Source organism: Anabrus simplex, chromosome 4, assembly GCF_040414725.1.
Source record: "Anabrus simplex isolate iqAnaSimp1 chromosome 4, ASM4041472v1, whole genome shotgun sequence".
NCBI classification, from domain to species: Eukaryota; Metazoa; Arthropoda; class Insecta; order Orthoptera; family Tettigoniidae; genus Anabrus; species Anabrus simplex.
Genome location: NC_090268.1, coordinates 234270614 through 234295914, shown reverse-complemented (window position 1 = coordinate 234295914; position 25301 = coordinate 234270614). Strand labels below are relative to the sequence as shown.

The window sequence follows — 25301 nt, the reverse complement described above, 5'->3', positions numbered from 1 at the left end:
TGCATTAGTGCTGTTACCAGGCCTGGTAGGGTATATAAGGGGCACGAACAGTGTCAGATGTTGAGTGATCACTGTGAAGGACACAGAGATGCTGCATACTAGTGTGAGACAGCGTTATCAGCATCTGACAGAGTTTGTGGGTGTCCGTTTGGCCGGCTGGTCAAATTGTCCAATTTCCAGATTTGTGGGGCATTCAGATGAGACAGTGGCCCAATGTTGGACTACATAGGAACACGAGGGCAGGCATACTCATTGTCAAGGTTCTGGCCAACCACATCTGACCACCACATGGGAGGATCGCTGTATTGTGCAAAAAGCACATCGTAACCCCTTCATATCTGTACTTGCCATTCAAGAATAAGTAATGGACTCTCTGCAAAATTCTGTGTCAGCCTGCATCATTGGTCAGAGACTAGCAACAGCCAAACTAGGAAATTACTGTCCCATACATAGGCTGCTGTTAACATCACAATACAAATGGCTGCATTTGGAGTGGTGCCATGGCTGGAAAGCATAGACTGCTGATGAATGGCATCACATTGAGATCAGTGATGAATCATGATTCTGCACTACCCCGGATGACCATCGTCTGCGGGTATGGCGGCAACCTGGGAAGAGGTCCCATTCTTCCAGTGTTCTGGAGAAGCACAGCAGTGTTACTTCTGACATCATGGTGTGCGGAGCCATCGAGTATAATTTCAGGTCATGGCTGGTAGTGACTGAGGGACCTTTGATGGCACAACGGTATGTCACGGACATCGTGTGTCCTGATATGTTACCTCTCATGTGACAGTACCATAGTGCCATTTTTCAACACAACAATGCTCATCTACACATGGCGCATGTCTCTATGAACTGTCTGCCTGATGTCAAGGTACTCCCATGGCCAGCAAGATCCCCAGATCTGTCCCCGACAAAACATGTGTGGGACCAGCGCAGATGTCCAGTGCCAGTATCCAGCATATCAAGAGATTCAATTTGATTGAATTGTATGATAGACAGCGATTATGCTTGGTGCAAATGCACAAGTTTCTCGTTCGTTTAGCGGATTTGCTGTAGAGCCCCAGTAGGCAGTATACAGTTTGTTCTGCCTATGTTGGCTACTAAGTTTGTGGTATAAATTGGTGAGAATGGATCAGTTTTGGTACACCAATGAAGAAATAGTTGATCCAGTGAAGAAATTGCTGATATGCACCTAGCCTAGGAGACAATGGGAACAGGAGAGAAGCCGCACTGATTTGTGGCATCCAGCACCTTATTAGCTGCCAACCTCAACATTCAACCTTTGTGTCCATTGGCAGGCGACTGTGAGAAGGAGGGCAGAAGAAAACCCTCTTGAGACAGAAGTGCACACATTTCAGCATCGGTTTAATGTCAATATTTGGGCTGTCATTGTTGGTGACTATTTACTTGAGCCGCATGTCCTTCCTCTTCACCTGAATGGTAAGGAATGTTGCCGTTTCTTAGTAGAATCACCGTCTGGATTATTGGAAGGGTATTCCGAAGCAAATATGGCTGTATCATAATGGCACTCCACTGCATTTCACTCGCCATGTCACTCAGCACTTGCAGTAAATGATCATTATCCAGGAAGATGGGTGGGCCGTGGTGGGCCAGTTAAATGGCCTCCCAGCTTGGCCGATTTAATTCCCATGGACTTTTCTTGTTAGGTGAAGATTGAAGTAGATGGGGAATATTGAACATTTACTGTAATCAAACCATTGGGCATATTGGTTCATTATTCAGTATTTTATTCCTTTTACAATGTTGTGATTAAAGGAATGCACAATTGTGTGGTGGCAGTGATGCACCTTTGTGAATATTAAATAATAAAACATGTTACTGAGGCCAACAGATGAGAGGAGAAATGATTGGGTGCATTCCTTGACTGACAAGTGTGTCTTAATTACTGTGTGTAACATTCAAACTGTGGAAATTGCCCTCCCTTCCTGAAGCACAGTAGTGGGCAGCGGTTTACACTCTGGCATAGCATATACAGTGAGTTTGTCAATTTGAATCACGTAACCAGAAGTAACACAGTAACCTGGTTTTCTCCAAAAGAAACATTTTCTCCGCCAATCCAATTGTGCCATCATTCTTTACATAACACGCAAAGCATTCCTGATTTTTTTTGTCAGTATAATTTACATACAACCTGTATATTCAAATTTTTAAAATGTGACTTGCACTTGCTTCTATATTTCCAACAGAGGTCAAGTCCTAAGAATAATGTTTGGTCATAATTAGGAAATTCCACGACGCAACAACCCTGATGGGTGGTGGCCAACCACGTGACTGCTGCTCAGCCTGAAGATTATAAGGTGACACATAGTCAGTGCAAGGAATCCTCTTAGTCATTAATCTTGGCTTTCTAGACCGGGGCCAGTATCTCACTACTAGACAGCTCCTCAATTGTTCTCAAATAGACTGAGTGGATCTCAGATCAGCTCTTAGATCCAGGTGAAAATCGCTAACCTGACTGGCAATTAAACCTGAGACCTCCAGATAGGAGCTAGGCTTGTTACTCTTAGTTCGTTGGGCTAGTAAAGTCCAGTATGGTCAACCAGTTTTACATCTCATTCAGTATCCAAAGAACTTTGTGTCACTTGCAAGGCATTATATTCAGAAATATTTTCATTTTGTGATATTATTATAGTGGGGTAATGACTCCAAACTGTATTTTATACCTAATGCCAGGTTTTAAGAAGACCATTCCTAACATGGAAAACAGACACTTGATAAAATTTGATATCAGTTTCTTCTCTGAGCAGCCAATGCCCCACCAAGAAGAAGTGTTGGCACCTCTAGAGAAACAAGTTATTAATTGGCTCATAACACTTGGCAAAGATTTACTGATTAAGCATGTTTACTTCTTATACTGTAGCAGATACCCAGACAGAGAGCTAGCGACCCTGATTAGCACATTCCATCAGTTGCACCATGCATTTAAATTATAGTACTATGAATATCAATGTATTTTGTACTATTTAAATTTAAATGATGTTTTTATGGAAATATTAAGGCAGTAGACATTGTCTGTGTCATGGACTCTAGAGACATATCTTGATTTTGTCCACAGTTGATGTCCCAGGTTGTGAACCATACAAGGAGTATTTGTACACATATCTCAGGGAGCAGACTATCTGGCATAGTCTCCGCTTCTGGAATGCTGCTTTCTTCGATGCTCTGCAGTGTGAACGGGTGCATCGACCTGTGGTTACCCGAGAAGATATCATTCATAACAGCATGGAAGCCATTACTGATGAAAAACAGTACCAAGAAAATATAACTTTTGGACAGTTGGGGTAAGTAACTTTCCTTGCCTTACAAAGTTTCTTATCATAGCTAATTCCACATTTTGTACCATATATGGGTCTCAGATATTTTTGTCTCAACCTGATCTTAAATTACATATCCACTGCTGCTAGGGATGGGAAACGATGTCTTGCTGACAATACATGTCTCATGAGACTCTCAAGAAGAGTACGCACACTTCTGATGCTGTGATATCTTGGTCAACTAGGCAAATCAGTAAGTGGTTTGGTCTTCCATTTATAGTGAATAGCATAGATGTATATGCACACTGGAAGAAAGGTGGTAGAAGGTCCGATTTACCCAAGTCAACCCACAAGGTAGCTAGTACAAACTGTTATTTCATATGAACCTGAACAATCAAGAGAAAGTCAAGAGCTTGGCAGTATTTCACAGAAGTTCCAGAAATAAAGTGCAATGTAATATTTGTTTTTGGGGTATTATGTTTCAAAAGCAAAAATTCATTGGGTACGATTCACCATTTGAAGAATCACAAAAACATTTCAATCAAATAATTAAATGAGACGGTCCATCCAGTTTAACTCAGTTTGTATTACACTTTTCAATTATACATTATTTTACAATAGGAATACATGTTTTGTCCCTTCGTGGGGACATCTTCAGTTCCTAAATTTAAGACTCAATATTACAAAAAATACAAGCTCATTTAAATAGTTAAAAATAATGTTTTTTTATTATATTGCACATGTAAATTGCATAAAATGTTTGTGTAAAGTTCCTGTTTCGTTACTGTCCACCAGTTGTTAAATAAGGTAAGTAGTATCAATAAGCACCAGTATTTCTAATCTGTGTAACACTTTGTCATATAACTTGTTTGTGGAAGTTACTTGATTTATAAATGTGCTTGTATATTTTGTAATATTGAGTCTTAAATTTAGGAACTGAAGATGTCCCCATGAAGGGACAAAACATGTATTCCTATTGTAAAATAATGTATAACTGAAAAGTGTAATAAAAACTGTGTTGCATTGGAAGGACTTTCTAGTTTGATAATTTGATATTATAGTCAACACAGATATGAAAAATATGAAATTCATCAGTGTGGTACATTTCAATCAGTCTAGCAACATCTAGTAGCTCTGCTCTTCTACTTTGCAGGCTGTGTTTAAAGCTTAAACTACATTCTGCTCTTCATTCCTTCTGCAAATAAATAATTATATATGTTAATATTATAAAGAGAAAAGGTCCGAGTTTGTTTGTAAATAGAGGGTTTTTTCGGGAGTCACTACAAAGAAAGTAAACTCATGTCCTTGTCCCAAGGTGATGCAGCTCTTTTCAGGCACACCCACAATGGAGGTGATCTGCTTGTACCATTTTGATCATCTACCAGCCCTCCTTTCAATCTTAAATCTCTGGAAGTACCGGGAATCAAACCCGGGCTACTGAGGACACAGCTAATAGTGCTAACCGTTACGCTATGGAGGCGGGTATGGGAACCACTTAACTGATTTCAGCAATGCTTTCACCATTAGAAAGCTTATTTCTTCCAGATTATTATAGGCAATACATAAATATGCCAGATTCTCTGGAGTGCAAGCAGTCTGAATAAAAACAGAGTAAATCGACAAAAGTGCAAATCTGGAAACCTTCATTTTTTAAATGTGGTTTTTGCTAGTAGTTTAACATTGCACTAACACATCATAGATTTCTGATGATGCAAGGATGGGAAAGGTAGTGGCTGGGGCCTTAATTAAGGAACAGCCCCAGCATTTGCCAGGTGTAAAAATGGAAAACCATGAGAACCAACTTCAGGGCTGCAGGTTTTGAACCCACCGTCTCCCAAATACAAGCTTACAGTTAAGCAACCGTAACCGTACGGGCAACTCGCTCGGTGAGAACGGTACCTAAACCCATTTTGAATAAATCTAAATCAAGATATTTGTAGATCTAAATTCAATCTACAGAAAAGTCTGTGAAAGCATCGGTTTACCTTCAGTACATAAATCACGATAGATAGATAGATAGATAGATAGATAGATAGATAGATAGATAGATAGATAGATATCGACTTTATTGGTGGTGAAGTTAGGGCTCTGGGCCCTTTCTTACACTTAACCACTGTTTCACAATGTGACTAAAATGCTATAAAAGTAAACACTACAACAGATGTTGATGATGATGATGATGATGATCAGAAAAACTGACCCTAGTACATAAGTAGAACAAAATCTGATGATTCACAGTATATGACTAAAACTAACCCTATTGTGAAATTATAATTTAAATACAATAGTATGTGATCATTATAATGGCTCTGGAACTAATAATCTATATAAATGTCTGACTCATTGGCTTAATGGTCAGCGTACTGGCCTTCGGTTCAGAGGGTCCTGGGTTCGATTCCCGGCCGGGTCGGGGAATTTAATCTTCATTGGCTAATTCCATTGGCCTGGGGGTTGGGTGTTTGTGCTGTCCCCAACATCCCTGCAACTCAGACACCACACATAACACTATCCTCCACCACAATAACACGCAGTTACCTTCACATGGGAGATGCCGCCCACCCTCATCGAAGGGTCTGCCATACAAGGGCTGCACTCGGCTAGATATAGCCACACGCAATTATTATTATTATCTATATAAATAAATGGAAGTCATTTTCGAGTGAGCTATATATATATATATATATATATAAATAAAGGTATAAAATGAAAATAGACGTGAATGAATGAATGAATGAATGAATGAATGAATGAATGAATGAATGAATGAATGAATGAATGAATGAATGAATGAATGAGGCACTTCCCAGCATCTTAGAAACTTAAAACTTGGCACCAGAGAAGGATTGCTAGAAAAATAGAAAATTCTCAAAATTCCCTGAGGGGGCCATGATGGGGCGTTTCAAATTTGGGGCTCAGCATATGAACGCAGTTGGATATATTTATCCAAAATGATAACCTATAAGTTTCATGGCCTTAAAAGTTTCCTGATGAAAGTCCTAATTTTTACCCCCTCCCCCAAATAAAGGTGGCGACACAATCTGCTAGACGAGCTAAAAAATTGGAATTTGGCAAAATTATAGCTTTTTACCTGTAATCAATGGAAAAATTCCAAGATGCCAAAATTTTTCACTTTTTACCCCAAAAAAGTATTGAAATATGGAGGCAATTTTAATGACAGTACAGACCTTCGTTTTGAAGTATTTGGTGGCTAAGCGGTAAGTCGTATCACAAAACGGATGGCACAATCTCAGTTTAAGTTGGAGTGATCTACAACTTTGGGCCAATGACTTTTTGTTCTATCTCTATCCCTTATACATTAGATTTGGCTGTATTTCTCGATTGACCGGGCGAGTTGGCCGTGCGTGTAGAGGCGCGCGGCTGTGAGCTTGCATCCGGGAGATAGTAGGTTCGAATCCCACTATCGGCAGCCCTGAAGATGGTTTTCCGTGGTTTCCCATTTTCACACCAGGCAAATGCTGGGGCTGTACCTTAATTAAGGCCACGGCCGCTTCCTTCCAACTCCTAGGCCTTTCCTATCCCATCGTCGCCATAAGACCTATCTGTGTCGGTGCGACGTAAAGCCCGTAGCAAAAAAAAAAAAAAAAAATTCTCGATTGTACGTAAATGTTGTACTTTTTACACTATAATTCATAGTTTGACACGCTTACGGTAAAGATAGAATCATCAAATTTGGCACAAATATTGCCCCACCCAGTGACCATATGTGAGCCAAATTATATGTTTCTGTCACATAAGTATCCAAAAAGCAATGCACTGCGTGAAAACTGTACCCAAAGGTCACCATATTCAACGTTTCTAACTCAGTCTAACCCATAAATAGAGGACATATGAGTAAATGACAGAGGATCATCCATTTAGACTGCTAAAAGAGGCATCTTATGGTGCAATCCATTTGTTGATATGACTACCGTTTAGCAGCAATTAATCTGTAAATTAAGGTCTGCAATATTGTAAATGTATGTACATATACTTTCGTATGTTGATCTATATATATACATTGAAGTCAATTTGCAATGATCTAGAAAGAGGTGAGGGTGGGGGTTGTCTGCCATTATAATTAATACTTTACAAATTGGTAGTGACTGTCAGTAGGAGGGCGTCTGCTATTGTAATCATAATCAATACTCTCCACATCGACTTTGACTGGTAGTAGGAATGGGGTCCTTCTTCAACTCCTGTGTAACTGGTATGAGTAAGGAGGGCCTGTCATTGTAATTAATAATTCCCTTCTTGATTTGACTGGCAGTAGGGAAGTTGTGAACTCAATTTCCCCCACATAAATAGAGGTAGCAAAGTGACGCCGAGGGACGATAAAAGTAGATTGTGATCGAAACTGACAGGAAACAGTCAGTAGCTGAACTTGGCTTCCGATACCAATAGACCAAGTATAGGAAGCAACACTAAAATTGATGCACATATAGTAAGACAGGGATAATCTTTATTAAAAGGGAGTTTATTCAAATGAAAAGGAAACACATAATAAAAATTGCTTTACCCTCATAGTAGAGAAGAAAAGAATACCAAGTGGTACGTTACTTACGTATAACATACAGGTACATCAGGAAATGTATGGTTGAGCCACGTCAGTCTCTCTCTCTCTCTCTCTTTTTTTCCTTTTTACAATATTACAGAATGACATATGAATACCAGTGAATTAGGAAGTTGCCTCTCTCATGCAGATAAAGGCTGTTACAACAAGGTATAAGAGTATTCCCTTTTTATATTTTGGGTCAATGAAGTGACCTCAAATCAAAGTATCTTCTTCCTTTTTACCGAATTACCTCCCTCTTTATATATACCGAGTGGTACAGCTGCCCCTATTTTTTCCCGAATATATGCAACCAGCTAGGACATAAATGCCTCTTAGTCCCATCTTGCGCAACACCTTACAGCAATGTTATATGCAGTTAACCCGATGTAGACTTCTCCGCACAATGGAAAAATGGTACAAGAGACAGTAAGTGAGGTCCATCTCAAAAACACTGTACCATTTTATGTAGAGCGGTGTCCAATACTCTACTAATTTTAACGAAATGTTACTATACTGTACAAACCATAAACACGCCTATAGCTGTCGGTAGAGAATTGCGCACCTGATTGGTCCAAGAGGCCATTTTCTTTTGATAGAAAGGGCGGTCATGGTATCATAGAAAACGTGATAGGGTAAGACCAATTACAGACATGTCAATGCACCACCATTTTGTACAGTCTCATCACATCGAAATTGACAGAAACGTGTTTTGCACTGTAGTTTATAATCTGTGGCACGTAAATGCTGTACAGCAGATGTGATAGCTTACGCCATGTAATTACTACCATTAGAGCGATCAAAAAAGGCATAAAACGGGACCATAAGGCTGTAACTCATCAGTAACTTGTCGAAGCGGGAACTTCCGCTCTCCTCGTGAATACAGAGTTACAAGGATGGCGCTTGTACGTTGCAAATAGCTGCGCGGAATTACGTACGGAAGACGTACCTCGATAGGTTACTTGAAGCAGGAAGGGTTCCAACCATTCTTGAGTCATGCATTTTTTTAATGTCATTTCGTATTCGCCTAGGCATCATTTACGAAGACCTTTCTGAAGTCTCCGATATTCTTCTACGGAAGTTATAATAAACAGATATCATAAATATCGCCACATAGGCACCGATTGTGAATACCACCTGAAACATAACGCTGGACTCATTCAACCAAGTAACGCGTAGAAAATGGTTGCAACTATCTGGGCGTAAGAGAGACGCGATTCTTTAGTTCACTGTGGTGTTTGCACATTCGAGTTCAGAACTTTTAACATCAACGATCAGTATCGAAGCGGTAGCCTAAGTAATTCCATTAGTACAGAGCTACGAGACCAATTCTTTGTCGCCTGCAGTGGCTACATGGCACCAATCGCAGCGAGCATACGATATGTTAGCAGGCATTTAGAGTTCGAATCTAGTTACGAGCTTTTCAATTTTATTTTTATATTATACTTGTAAGGCTATTCGTAATAAATATTTAACGTTCTTAAGTCTCAAAAGTAATTTGCCACCTTTACAAAGAAAGCATACATACGAAAGGAATAATAACATGCGATTTCCATATGGCAAACGACTACAGGGAATGAAGCGCAGTGCACGTGTTGTCAACATTCTGACCCACCCATTCAACCAAGCAACTGCGCACGTTCGACTCGAAGACCAACTAACAGCGGTCTACACTTCATACGTAGGGCACATGAAACAGCATATCGTAATCCTAGCAGCAACGTGTGAGCACGTACTGTACGGTTAGCACGAAAGCAAACATTATGTATTCATGGGATGATTATGTGAATATGGTACTACTTTATGGAGAAGCAAGGCAAAATGCACGGGAAGCCAGACGCTTGTATCAAGAACGATTTCCTGGACGAAGGCTGCCAACTGCAGATACATTTCGACGTGTTGAAAGACGGTTGCATGCAACAGGGTCATTTCATACATTACCCCCCGTTCGGGATGCTCCAGTGACGTCTGGAAATAACGACGAAGCTGTTCAAAATGCAATTGCATACAACCCGCACACAAGCTCACGGGCCATAGGAAATGAACTGAACATCAGTCATGTATCTGTACTGTGAATATTGAACCGCCATAAATTCCACCCTTTCCATCAACAGCTGCACCAGGAACTTCACGGAGATGACTTTCCAAAACGGATAGAATTTTCGCAATGGATATTACATAGAGTTGAAGCTGATGCGAATTTCTTAATGGACATTCTCTTTAGTGATGAATCCAGAGTTCACAACAACAGAACTGTTAATCGTCACAACTTCCATTACTGGAGCGTTGAAAATCCTCACTGGATCAGGGGAGCTCGATTTCAGGTACAATGGGGCGTCAACGTGTGGTGCGGGATACTAGGTGACAAGATAATTGGACCATATTTCTTCGAAGGAAACCTCACGGGACGACGCTATCTAGAGTTTCTTCGTGAGTACCTCCCACTCTTATTGGAGGATGTGCCCCTTATGACACGGTTACGGATGTGGTTCCAGCAGGATGGAGCTCCCCCACACTGGTCGTTGGCAGTACGGAACCACTTGCATAGGACATATCCTGGATGATGGATTGGATGAGGGGGTCCGGTCACATGGCCGGCTAGATCACCTGACCTTACTCCACTCGACTTTTTCCTCTGGGGTTACTTAAAGGAAAGAGTCTATGAGCAGGAGCCTGAGAGCCTGAATCATTTACGGCGGCTCATCACGGAAGCCTGCAGGCAGATTCCACTACATATGTTGCAGCAAGCACGAATGTCTCTCCTCCACTGTGCTCAGATGTGCATTAACGAAGCAGGTGGTCATTTTGAACATTTGCTTCATTAATCGAATGGCCATGCATAAGCCCATCGCACCACTGTCGGTACAATCTCACTTTATTGCAAATAGCTCTTTTAAGAGCTCCTTAAGAAACAAACATAGCTGAGTACCTGCAATATGAGACTGATCATGATTTAGATTTGTCGTCAACAACACGACTCTCACGAACATCAACAACGCAATAAAAATATTCGTCGTACACAGGACTCAAACCGCGTACTAACGAACACCGGTACTCTCCTCTAACTTTTAGCAAGCTCGGCTATCACGGGTTGCTGTTTAGCGCTGTGGTGTTGCTGCTACTTCTAGTCATTCACTAATAATATTCTCTGTACAGGACGTTTCTGCGACACATAATTTTCACGATTCTTTACCATCAATCGGTATTTTATCATTAATGCTGATTTGCTTGACACAAATAAACGAATTATGGAAAGCGTTGTAAGAGCAGACATTGTAGTGAGTAGTCAAGGTCAATATTTTTAGGTTCGACTATAATCTGCGGGTTGCATAAAACTGCGTGAATAGGGGCAGCTGTACCACCCGGTATATATATATATATATATTTTTTTTGTGGCTACAACAATTCCCAAAGAGAAAATCTATTATCCTTCAGGTACAAGGAAAACATATTATCAAATAAGAAGTAAGGTGAGGGTAGGTGGGTGGGCATTACATACATATTCTGAGTCATGGCCCTCCTTGTGCTCAGATGGCTAGGATTAGGCAATCCACCATGGTCCTTAATGCGTTAGGGGAGAGATCCTCATTAGGACAATGTATAATCTTCCGATAGGCACACCCTCTAAAAGTTCATGACGGTCATGCTTATGATAGTGATACTCACCTAGATTTATCTCTCTGCCGGCCATAAAAATGGGAGGTCTATGATGTCAGACTACAACAATGCATTTAATGTTTTAGAAGTGCTATATATTCATATTTTCAAGGGGGGGAAATCATTATTACTACAAGAAGAAAAAGAACTCCAGCTAAATACAGGCTGAAAAGTGCCTTCATCTCAATGACATCTATTTCCCACGCGTGTCGTGACTGAACATAATTGTCGCGAATGGAGCACACATATTTGCTAGTATAGTCTACAATTTGTTGGATCAAACACGTAGAGAAAAGGCAAGTCCATATTTTTTGGCTCGTCCTATTACTCCTGGATGATGGAGAAAATATTATTGCTTGCATGTTTTACTTGGTGCAGTGGAGTTTTCAGCAAGTTCCAAATAAATTTATTATTTATCTTTTGAACAGCCATGTACCAGTCTTTCTATCCCTGTCATCATCAGTCAGTAGATTCAACACTTTGTTCTGATTCAGAATTACCTTTTCGTTCCAATATATGTTCCTCTTCATCCATTTCACTGTCATCTATACTATCTTCACAATTACTTTTTTCGGTAAGGAGTGTTTTCCTCATGGCTTCCATGTCCAAAGAATTGCTGAGATTAAAATCTCTCTGATAATTTGCCATATTGCGTGAAAAAGGAACAATAAGTCATACCAATGGTCGTACGTATCTCAAACATATGATACATACCATACGATTCCCGTTTTCATATATATGATACCTATTTTCAAAACTGTTTTATAAAAATCATGATAAACCAAACATACACAAAGCTTATGATGTACAAGGAATATAGTTTTTGCTACATCAAAATCTAAATGAGAAGTTTGAAAAACTTATTAGTACAGTCGCGCATATCTGCCACTTACGGTAGAGGTTCTAGCGCCCACAATGTGTTCACTGCAGACTTGAAAGTGGATGTGTTAGCAGTTAATGATATTCGAGTAAGGGGAGATAATGAGGAAGGGATAGGAGAGAATGAATGATTCTTAACAGGTGTTAGAAAGGAAAGGGCAGAGTGCAGGGTACGGCTGTTCATCGTAAATACTATTGCATTTAATGTCAAAAATTTCTTTTTTAGGTCCGTATTGAACCGAGATTCAAAAGTAATGAAACAAGATATTAAGATCCACCTATTCAATACTAAATTATGTGAGAGATTATTAAATCATCTCATATTCATTTATTTATTCTCATGGTACTGGTTTCGGCAAAGTGATTGCCATCATCAGCCTAGGGAATTTCTACAAAGACATTCGAAATTACATTAACATGTGACTCTTATAGTTAATATATACTTAATAACTTAAAATGGATTTCCATGTACAATCTGAATAAATGTTCTTTACAAGTGTTACATGATATTCGTTGAGCATTTACATTTTCAGGAACAAAAAGGTAATTGATGATAAAATGTTGTACCTTGACTTAGTCTGTTATTAATTTCAGGGTTGATTTCATTATTTCCATTAATAATGCTACCCAGATATGTAAACTTTTTTTCTTTTCCACAGTGCATGACTACAGTGTTCTTTTCACTAATTACCATTCCAAACTCCTTCAGATTTTCATTCCAAATGTCCAGTACCGAGCTCAATAGCTGCAGTCGCTTAAGTGCGGCAAGAATCAAGTATTCAGGAGATAGTAGGTTCGAACTCCACTGTCGGCAGCCTTGAAGATGGTTTTCCGTGGTTTCCCATTTTCACACCAGGCAAATGCTGGGGCTGTACCTTAATTACGGCCACTGTCGCTTCCTTCCCACTCCTAGCCCTTTCCTGTCCCATTGTTGCCATAAGACCTACCTGTGTCGGTGCGTCGTAAAGCAACTAGCAAATGTCCAGTCTCCTTTGTACATCCTTTCCTACCTTTCCCCAATTCACCACATCATCTGAAAATACCAAAGCATTCACTTCATCACTACCGACACTCTGTTTTACACATTTTATGATTTCATTCATCAATGGCGACAGTGCACTTCCTTGCTTGATATCTTTTATTTTTTTTGTATAACATTTTTCAGAGTCACCACTTACCACTTGTATACTGCTTTTACTCTCATGATACAACATTTTATCTTGTTAATAAATTATTTGGTACATTCCTTTTCTACAGGCATTCCTATACATGTTTTTTCTTAACTGTATCATAAGCTTTTTCCAAATCCAAAAATACAAAGATGATTTCCTTTTTCCTTTCCAGGTGTTTTTCCATTAACGTTCTTCCTCTAACTGTGTTTCTATTATATTCCTCAGTATTTTGTCATTGACTTTCTCCATTATTTTTAGCCCATGTGGTACAATGCTTCCTTGTTGCCCATCTTCAGGTATCCTTTCATCATTCAATATGGTATTAAGGGCTCGGTGTAGCCACTGTAGTCTTTTCCACTTGCTTTACCTTTGGTCATTGCTTTCACTGCCCTTTCAAGTTCCAACCATGTTATTGGGTTCTCTTCTTTTTCTCCATCTATTATTTCCATTTTTTTAATCTCCTTCTTCCTCCGAGCAGTCATCCTTATTATAAAGTTTTTCAAAATATCTAGCCATCACCTTCTGAAGAATCTTTTCGTCATGTGCTATGGATCCATCTTCTCTCTCTTTTTCTTGATATATTATTTTCGATTTTATTACTCTGTATAATAGTTTCCGATTTTCTCAACTATCTTGCTCAATTTTGTTCGTAAACTCTCACCAACATTTCTTCTTTTCTTCCTTGATACTTCTCTTTACTTGTAGTTTCAATCTTTTGTATTCTACATTAACCTTTTTATCTTATTCTTGTCCCTCTGATACATTTTTTGCTTTTCCTTATCCATTTCTTTCTTCACCTTGTTCCTTTTATTTCTTTTTTTATTTTGCCTGTCCACCACAGTGTCTCCTTTCCCTTAACCTTTGCTTTTGTTTTCCAGCATACCTCAATTGCTGCTTCCACAAATGTCTGTCTTAAATTGTCCCACTCTTCTTCTCCACTTTGTATTTCTGTGTTAGGCAACTTCCTTTCTATACAATCTTGGAATGCCATTCTTTTATCCTCCTCCTCCTCCAATTCCCAAATCCTGATCTTTGGTTTCTTCTTCAGTACAATTTTAGGGATTTTTATTTGTTTTAATTCCACAATTAATGATCTATGATCACCTTCCATACCTTCAATGGGGATTATCTTCGTATTCATCACGTATCTTCCCTGCTCTCGGTCTGTTATTATAAAATCGATGAGTGTTCCATACTGTCCATCCCAACTATATCGATGATCTTATGGCTATTCCTCTTCATAAACCATGTGTTCTTTATTATCAGGTTATTTCTGATACAAAAGTCCAACGTTTCTCTCCATCTTCATTTCTATTGCCATACCCATTCTCATATCCCATTCTATCAGTTCCCACATGAGCATTCAGGTCTCACATTATCATGACCCCATCTCTAACAATATGTGTTCCCAATTCATTGAGGAAATCTTTTTCTTCCTCGCTAAATCCTATCTGAGGAGCATAACCTGTACTATTTTCAGCAATTCCTTGTTTACATGTATGTGCATTATTATAATTCTTTCATTTACATACTCAACTTCAGCTATTGGTTCAACATTCTGATTCACTATAAATCCCACTCCATTTCTTTTCTTTTCTCTTTACTGTTACCCATCCAGTACAAGGTGTACCCCTTTCTTAGTTTCTTAATTTCTTTCCCTTTCCATTGTACTTCACTTAATCCCAGGATGTTGAGTTTACATCTCTCCATTAAGTCAATCAATTCATTTTCCTTTCCATTCATTGTTAAAATATTTATTGTTCCAAACTGTGTTATGTTCTCTGATCTAACACTTGCACGAACATCAGCATTACCATCATATTGTGCAACTGTGGCCAGAGACTTGTCAATTTCATTTCCATCCGAGGCTTGTATTATAGTTGAAAGCAAGTACTAATTTGCTCATCTGCTGACCTGCAAAGCCTAATGCATCTGAGGATTTTCTTTCGGGGTTTACTCCCTTAGCCTTTGAAGCTCTCTCTTTTCCACAAGGCAGTGGTTTCCTCTTCTAATTTTCCCCAGAGAGGATGGGTTGCCTCATCCACTATCTTTGCCATTCAGAAGGTCTTGTTCTCTGCCTAAAATGCTGTTAAGGTCTTCATGGGTTCCATGTTATACCCTGTGAGACTGGGCCCCTACCTGAACTTAGCTCTCCTTTACATCGGCCTACTGACGTGGAGGATACCTACCCCTGCAACATTGATGCGCCAGGCAAGAATTTCTCAAGTGAAGAATAGGCACGGTGTCCCCATCTCCCTTGAGCCAGGTTAATGGTTGTGTATAATGCCACTACAATGTACTTACAATGATCCCCTAAAGGAACTTTCACCCCAACAATGCAGTAATTAAACCTGAGAGGACTTTTCTTATTTGTGAAACTCACAATCTGACTTTTAACCCAGTTTATCATCATACCATTGCCTACTGACCATCTTACAACATTGTTGAGGTTATTTTGCAGTTGCTCAAAATCTTGTAACTTCTTTATTACTCTGTACAGAATAACACCATCTGCAAAAAGTCTCATCTCCGATTCCACTTCTTTACTCATATCGTTGATATATATAAGCAAACAAAAAGGTCCAATAATACTGCCTTGAGGAATTCTCCTCTTAATTATTACAGGGTCAGATAAAGCTTTGCCTACTCTAATTCTCTGAGTTCTATTTTTTAGAAATATAGCCACCCATTCAGTCACTCTTTTGTCTAGTCCAATTGCACTCATTTTTGCCAGTAATCTCCCATGATCTACCCTATCAAATGCCTTAGATAGGTCAATTGCAATACAGTTCATTTGACCTCCTGAATCCAGGCTATCTGCTATATCTTGCTGGAATCCTACAAGTTGAGCTTCTGTGAAATAACCTTTCCTAAACTCAAACTGCCTTCTATCAAACCAGTTATTAATTTCACAAACATGTCTAATATAATCAGAAAGAATACTTTTCCAAATCTTACATGCAGTGCATGTCAAACTGACTGGCCTGTAATTTTCAGCTTTATGTCTATCACCCTTTCCTTTATACACAGGGGCTACTATAGCAACTCCCCATTCATTTGGTATAGCTCCTTCATGCAAACAATAATCAAACAAGTACTTCAGATATGATACTATATCCCAACCCATTGTCTTTAGAATATCGCCTGAAACCTTATCAATTCCAGCTGCTTTTCTAGTTTTTAACTTTTGTATCTTACTGTAAATGTCATTGTTATCATAAGTAAATGTTAATACTTCTTAAGTATTAGTCACCTCCTCTAACTGGACATTATCCTTGTAACCAACAATCTTTATACAATGGCTGGCTTAGTTTGCAAGTACATTTGCCGGTGCACCAATATCTTGTCCGAGTCAACTACAGCAAAGTGTAGTATAATTACAATGAAGGCTGAGATGGTCACTGCTAGCGAAGGAACTCACAACCATGTCTGGCTGAGGCAAATTGCTGACATTTTTACCAAAGCTCTAAATAAATCATGATTTGTGAAACTTATTGGTGACATAGGGCTTAAAGACTTGAAGGACTAAAACACATATTCAGTGAGGGAGAATGTTTATTTTAATATTATTTAATTATTCATTGAAATATCTATTATTGTAAAATAATGTCAAGGCTGACTGACATATGTAGATAGAGTTTTGTTTTTCCTTTGTTGAACTTAAGCTTCAAATAAAGAGTTGAAATATTTTTAATAATTAATAGACCAGTTGTGTTAACTTTTCTTGATTTCAAGAACAGGATGCAAAATCAGAAAGAAATGGTGGTGGTGGTGGGAGAAGGAACGCAGGGCTTATCTACTAGTGTTTATTTCAGGCAGTTTTTGTGGGAGGAGGGGTATGAATTTCCCCCGTAATTTAATTACCCCCTCCCCCAAGACAAATGTAAATTGTAGATCTTTTTGTTTGAATTTTATTGTTATAATGAGAATGATCAACTTTAGAATGTTATTCCAATCAGCTGAGAAGTTTATGAGAGACTGTCCCTTTCTTAAGAAAGGCCAGATGAGGTGCGATTTGTCCTGATTTATTGCTTTATTGGTGAAACCTTCCTCTGTCAGAGCTAAGTTTTGACTGAACAAATCTGTCGGTTTGTACACGGCTTAAGTGAATATTATCCTATTGATACCTATCGGAATCACACCCTATCCAAGAAGTACTCGAGTGGTGTAAGCTCGAGCTACTTAGAGCAATGACAAAGGAGGAGATCTTCAAGTAATTTATATTTTTGCCCCAGTTTCAGATGGACTTGTCAGAGTGAAAGATGAATAATAGGCTGCAGATTGGCACTGCTGTGTTGTTTTATTGCTCAAGGTCTGGCAGTCACTTGAATTATTGCTGATGTTTTTATGAAAATATGTACAGTAAAAATTTAATTTCATGTGGCTATTTCTAGCCGAGTGTAGCCCTTGTAAGGCAGACCCTCCGATAAGGGTGGGCGGCATCTGCCATGTGTAGGTCACTGCGTGTTATTGTGGTGGAGGATAGTGTTATGTGTTGTGTGTGAGTTGCAGGGATGTTGGGGACAGCACAAACACCCAGCCCCCGGGCCTTGGAATTAACCAATGAAGGTTAAAATCCCCGACCCGGCTGGGAATTGAACCCAGGACCCTCTGAACCAAAGGCCAGTATGCTGACCATTCAGCCAACGAGTCGGACTGTAAAAATCATGGATGAAAAAAATGAGCCTAGCTTCACGACTGTGTATATTAGACTGTGCTTTATACAATTAAATTCTTTTAGAATTTTATCTTAGATATTTAAAGTCAATATGGAACCGGAAAGAAGTTCATTACTTCTACTGATATTTTCCGTCATTCCTCGCCAGTAAATACCCTTTTATGTTTTCAGTTTCTTTAATTTTTTTGTTTTTGTTTTGCAAATCATCCACAGTTATTTCTAGTTCTTTCATGTCTTCTCTAATTTCCAGAATCCATCCTACTTGTCGCTTTAGATTCCAGAGTTTCTCTATAATGTTTATTGGTAATCTGGTCTGGTGACCCCATAATGTGACCAAAAATCAGGTCCTCTTCTTCTGTATAGCATCTTGTGATGGGCTCCAGTTCTCTGTACACCACTTCATTTGGCACTATTCACCATTGTCCACCTTTTGGATATTTTTTATTTATGCATTTCTAGCTATTCTTCTCCCTATGTTTAGGATTTTGTTGATTTTATTTCTCTGAGTGACTTTAAAAAGAGTTTCATTTCCATATATCACCACTGGTTGAACCACTATCTTGTAACATTTTAATTTTGTTTTGATTGATAGACTTTTTTATTGTATGTAGACCGTGTTAATATTTGAGCTTTTATCATTTTATTATTCTTTCTTGTCATGCAGGTTTCTCATCCAAGTTGTATGTTATACCGTGGAACCTCGATTCCCCATTTTTTTGGAGGTTTATTAATTTAGGTTAAAGTCAGAAATGGTATCTTCATCATTGAAGATCTGTGGATACAATCATAAGCTTTTTGAAATCTACAAAGGTTATGACTTCTTATTTCTGCCTTCTTTTGTAGACATCCATTACTAATTTAAAGGTGATTATCTGTTACGGGCAGCTTCTCCAGGGCCTAAATCCTCCTTGGTATTCTCCTAGTTCCAGTTCAAGTTGATCTTTACAACAATTGTATAGAATTCTTGACAAGACTTGATGTGCAATCCAATAGGGAATTCCTCTATAGTTGTCTGGATTTTATATTTCTCCTTTTTTTGTGTAATGGATGTATTATAGCTGAAGTCCAATGTTCTGATAGTTGTTCTTCGTTCCAGATTTTCACTATTCAGTGGTGTAATGATATTTTCACTAGTTCAATGCATATTTCCAAAGTTCTGCAAATGTTTGATCTTCTTCACTTGCTTTGTTGTTTTTGAGCTCTTTCAAAGCTTTGTAGACTTCATGGATTTTGGGTGGATTTATATTTTCTGCTGGTGTTTTAATTGGGGTTTCTGTGTTTATTTGAAGAAGTTCTAGGGGATCTTTGCAATTTAGTAATTTATTAAATGTTTCTGCTAAAATATCTGTATTTTTTCTATTGCTATGGGCCATCTTATTATTTTTATCTTTTAACATTAACGTTAGAAGATCATATCTTTGTAGTTCTCAGCTAAATATTTTGTAGTAATCTCTTGGGTTTGTTTTCTTGTTATTTGTATCTACCTTTAGAAGTATGTCTATTTTATATTGGCATTTGACCCTCATTATTTTTGGGTTATCTTTCTTTGTTTTGTAAGTTCAAAGTGTGATTCTTCCATATTTTGACTCTGATACCTTAACCAGGCTTGGTGCTATCTTCCTCTGTTTTATCACATTCATCATTCCACCATTGGTGGTTTTTCCTTAGATTTATTGGGGTGACTTCTTCAGCTATTAGTTTCAACTGGGGAATTATTTCTTCAAGATTTGTTATTTTTATATCCCTAGTTCATTCTTTGTATTTCTTGGTTATGTTTATGAGGGTTGTAGGTTCTCTTATTTTTGGGGTGGGATTTTTCCTTGTCAATGGGGTGAATTTAATTTTTATTTTTATCAAGTAATGATCTGATCCAGTATCTGTCCCTTTCAGGAATTTCACATTGTAGATTTCCCTGTGGTAATTCTTATCGATACAAACATGATCCAGTTGCCTTTTTCCTTTTCTTCCAGTCTGGATGTTTCCAGGTTTTAGTCTTCTCTTGGAATAATAATAATTATTATTATTATTTAAAGCTCAGGCTCAGAAATGATTCTGATATTTAGCTCTTGCTTCTTACAGGACTTTCACGTACAACATGCATGCATTTGGTCTCAGCAAGGAGCTCTGCTTGGAGTTTTTAAGAAAACAATGTACGATAGCAAATCTCAGCTCAGGTAAGTTGGAAGATCAATAATTCAATAAGCCTAGATAGAGCCTGATATTATCTGATGACACAAAGCTGTGCAAGTCATTCCTATCTTTATATGCAGAGTGAAATGAAACATGTGGAAAACCTCTGGGGAATTGGTAGAGGACTTAACAAGCATTAATGTTCATATAAACATATGGTCAATTTTGCTTAGTTTGTGAACTACAGTTGTTATTTGTGGCGTACAGATAAAGATGACACACACATTAATATTTTCATTTCTATTCAAGGTGTTACTAGTTTTTAAAAAATTCCAAATCACTTTAAGACAGTTCCTATATTAAATAAATACATGAAGTATTGTACACATTGTTGTGTCCAGATTGTAAATAGCTTTCATACAACACTATCATTAACATAATTAAATACATACATACATTACCATTATAGACTGTTGTGCCTTTCAGCGTTCAGTCTGCAAGCCTCTGTGAATTTACTAAACGTCGCCACAATCCTCGATTGGCAGCTAGTGTTGTGGCCTCATTTAGTTCTATACCTCTTATCTTTAAATCGTTAGAAACCGAGTCTAACCATCGTCGTCTTGGTCTACCTCTACTTCTCCTACCCTCCATAGAGTCCATTATTCTCCTAGGTAACCTAACCTCCTCCATTCGCCTCACATGACCCCACCACCGAAGCCGGTTTATGCGTACAGCTTCATCCATCGAGTTCATTCCTAAATTAGCCTTTATCTCCTCATTCCGAGTACCATCCTGCCATTGTTCCAACCCAACATTTTAAACATAATTAAATATCAAAAGAAAAGAAAACTGTATTTCTTCTCCCCAAAATTTCAACTAAAAACACACGTCTTCTCATGACTTGGAAATCTACCACAGCTAAATCTGCTTGCACTAGATCTAAACACATCAGTTTGTAACTTATTCAAAGTATGGGTGACTCATCTACCTACCAACACAAATGATATAGATGTTGATTCCCATAGGGAACCTGAAATATTTGTCCTGAATGAGTAAATATATAACGCCAGTAAAAATGGTCCGTTATTGGACATTATAAATTTTCCAGCTAACTCATTCCTGGTTGCCAGCATTTCGCCCCCGTGTGTTAAGTTGGGCTTGAAGTTGGGTTTGAATCCCACCATTAGCAGCCCTGAAGATAGTCTTCCGTGGTTCCCCACTTTCACACCAGGCAAATGAAATAATGCCATGGCTGCTTCCTTTCCAATCCTTATGTCGCCGGAAACCTTCACTGTGTTAGTGCGACTTTAAACCACTAGTTAATTTTGTTTTTTAATAGTACAGGGCAAACCTCGTACCATGCAGAGTTTTAGCCCTTTGACCCATTCAGTGCTATTTTGTGATATTTTCCAACTAGGACTGCATTATTTGGTCGCCGCTGGACTGGGGACTGTCTTTTATTCCACTTGCAAGCAGTGAAACTACTCCACCAGGCTGCACTCACATCACACCGGGAGTAATTCTCCACCAAGTAATGCTCTCTCTCCTGTCGAGCTCTCGGCCGACGCACAAAGTTCAAATTACACCACAACAAATAAAGTTTTTATTGATAATGGTGAATATTTGTTGTATTGAGTGTAATTACCTCAAAGCTAGTGGTTGAAATGGATTATTCTAATCAGAAAATGGTAGATACGCACCTTATGTGCTTATTATGGGAGCACTCGAGACATTATCAGAAAACACCATTTCAAATAGATGGTTTTAATTTCACGAGCAGCACCAAAGACAAATGAACTGCTGTGCTAAAAATTGTGCCGTATTTCTTTCCTCATAATGCAGTCAATGATGCAGCAGTTATAAGTCTGTATTAGAGCTGATGGTGGTCATATTGAGCATCTTCTGTAGAGAAAAGAGTTAAACTTTACCTCTAAACCATTACCACTTGGATTCATCTTTATCTTTGTTTCTTCCATTCTCCTATGTTTTTCCCACTTTATACTTTTCCTACATTACCTGCATCTGTCAAAATGGCCCCTTGATGAGAGTTGATGTTCGTCCTTCTGGGAAGCAGAAACAAGCTCGTTAGGAGGCTGAGAAGAAATGGATATAGAACAGGGGTTGGTCAGGAAAGAGCTAATCTTTTTGAAGATGGCAGTGTATGAAATATGGATCTGCTTTCTCCTCCCACACTGACCTACCATGCGTTCCTTTTCACATTTGTAACTTCTTACATTTGAATTAATTTGTCACTAGTTTGTTCTTTTCCATTGTTATATTTACATACTCCAGTTATGCTTGTTAAAATGTAATTAATCCAGAGTTCCTGTTCAGAACAAGGGCAGAAAGGAATTTCCAAGTTGATTTCATCTTCTACTTATGAGACAAAATCTCATAATTCAGCTCCTATGAGAGGACATTAATACAGTATTTAACATTAGTAATAGAGGTGACCAAATTAAAGTTGTAAATCATAATGCATGTGCGATTAAAAAAAAAAGTGATGGTTCAGATTTTATACAAAACTGGCGGTAACGTGGCTACGATCACATTATCAACAGCCGCATAAAACTACAAGCTTGCTTTACTTTAAAGTTGTGGATAAACTTGTATTAATACCAGAATATCTTGTTATTTCTTTTATGGTTTAACATTTTTTTAATCAATAATACTGTTTCCTTATACTTCCAGCATATATGATGTATTTGTTTCTTTCCTTGCAGATCAAGAAAAACTCTTAAAGGATAATATTGAGAGAATGTACAGAGAAACAGACCCATGGAGATAGTTCCTCTACGATGGTGATGTCCATTCCAAGTCAATTTTGTTTCATTTTTGATGTACCAACAGATTGATTAATATGGTTAATCAGTTTGATGGGTCACTTAACAATCACATAACAGAAGAAGACTGATGTATAAATGACAAGAGAGAACCTGAATTATATCATGCAGCTTTTATAGACAATAAGAACATTTGGCTTAGGACAAAAATAAACAAAGAAAAAAGAGTGATGAACTCAAGTGACTGAAAAAAGTTATGGTACTGGTATTTTGTTAAAGGTATTTTATATTCCGCATTTAAGTCATGATTGTATAAAAAGATTACTATGAAGACAATACTAAATTCATTTTCTCAACATTGAAAATAGGCTGATCTTCATTTCATTGAATAACATAATTTGAAAATGCACAATTTATACAAGCTTATAGTTGAGCTAATTTTTTTTAAATGTAGAAAAGTCTAGAGATTAGGAAAAACCCTGCTATATTTCGTCTTAATGACAAAGGGATTCATTAAAAATAATATCTGCTGTTTAGAGAGTAGCCTGTGGTTAGACTCAGAAAATTTAATTTAAGAACAGAAAAATGAAGCTAGAGAAGACAATAGTTTTTCATCTATCACTTGTTTCATAACATAGTTATTGATATGCTATACATTCACAATTGATTTTTAAAAACCTGATAAAGAATACAGTCTCAAGACATGTAGCTCAACTTCCTCAAGATGCTAAAAAGCTAGCAGAACCTAGGTTTGTCATTAAATTTTTCAAATGAGAGCAATAATATATAATCAAGATAATCCTTTGAAAGATTTGTAAAAAGGACATTTCGGAGGGAAAGTTAAATTGTATAAATAATGCACTTTTTTGAAAGTGCTACTTAGAATTATTTTAAATACCTAGAAGCTTAATTACAAGAATATTACTTTCCTAAGCCTTTTCAAATTGAACTTGCAAACTGAGAAGTACTTATATTTAAGTATTTTTTATTGTGATAAATCTATACCAAAGATGTAACATATTATATTGCTCATGCAAAGCAATGAAATACAGTCAATTACAAAAACAAAAGAGGGATTTTATTGAAAGGGTAAATTAATTTGAACCTTGTATTCATAACTGTCTAATCCATTCAATTCAGACAACTTACACTTCAGCAGTTAAATAAGTTTGTATTTACTTTTCTGGACAAGTATCAATATATTGTTTTTACACACACACCTTCGTTATAGACTGTTATGCCCTTCAGAGTTGAGTCTGCAAGCCTCTATGAATTTACTAAACTCTGTCACAATTCTCTATTTGTAACTAGCTCTGTGGCCTCGTTTAGTTCCATTACTCGTATCTTTAAATCATAAGAAACTGAGTCTAGCCACTGTTGGCTTGGTCTCCCTCTACTTCTCTTATCCTTCATGACCAAATTCATTATTCTCCTAGGTAACCTATCCTCCTCCATTCACTTCACATGACCCAACCACCAAAGCCAGTTTATGCATGCAGCTTCATTAATTAAGTTCATTCTTAACTTAGCCTTATCTCCTCATTCCAAGTATCCTCCTATCATTGTTCCCACCTCTGTGTACCAGCGATCATCCTTGCTACTTTCATGTCTGTTACTTCTAACTTAGAAATAAGATATCCTGTGTCCATCCAGTTTTCACTCCCATAAAATAAAGTTGGTATGAAAACAGACCAGTTTAAAGACAGTCTTGACCAGGAACTGACTTTCTTACAGAATACTGTTAACTGCAACTGTGAGCTCACTGTATTAGTTTTGGTGCACTTTGATTCAATCTCACTTACTACACTACCATCCAGGGAGAATACACATCCTAAATACTTGGAATTGTCTACCTGTTCCAGTTCTGTATTCCAAATCTGACATTCAATTATCTTTGGTTTGTTTCCTACTGACATCACTTCAGTCTTGGAAAGACCACTCTCTGCATCTGTTTTCAAGTCCTAAGATATTAGACTGCAGGCTCTCAGTACAATCTGCCATTACGATCAATTCACTGGCACAGGCTAAACTGCTTACTACATTTCCACCTAATTGATTCCTTCCCTGCCACTTTATACCTTTCAGTAGATAATCCATGAAAACAATGAACAACAAACATGTAAGATTATAGACTTCTCTAACCCCTGTCTATAATGAATATGTGTGTATACATGC

General features: G+C 38.0%; 1 protein-coding gene across 1 annotated transcript in view; it reads left to right on the top strand.

The window, feature by feature from the left end:
• The window catches only part of LOC136872606 (uncharacterized protein KIAA0513), a 95415-nt gene extending 71269 nt beyond the window's left edge, over positions 1-24146 (top strand). Inside the window, exons 6-8 of the mRNA XM_067146410.2 lie at positions 3080-3305; positions 20293-20387; positions 23067-24146. Coding sequence (XP_067002511.1) covers positions 3080-3305; positions 20293-20387; positions 23067-23131 — 386 coding nt within the window. The 3' untranslated portion in view covers positions 23132-24146. The remainder of the gene's footprint in view (positions 1-3079; positions 3306-20292; positions 20388-23066) is intronic.
• Positions 24147-25301: the final 1155 nt, after the last annotated feature.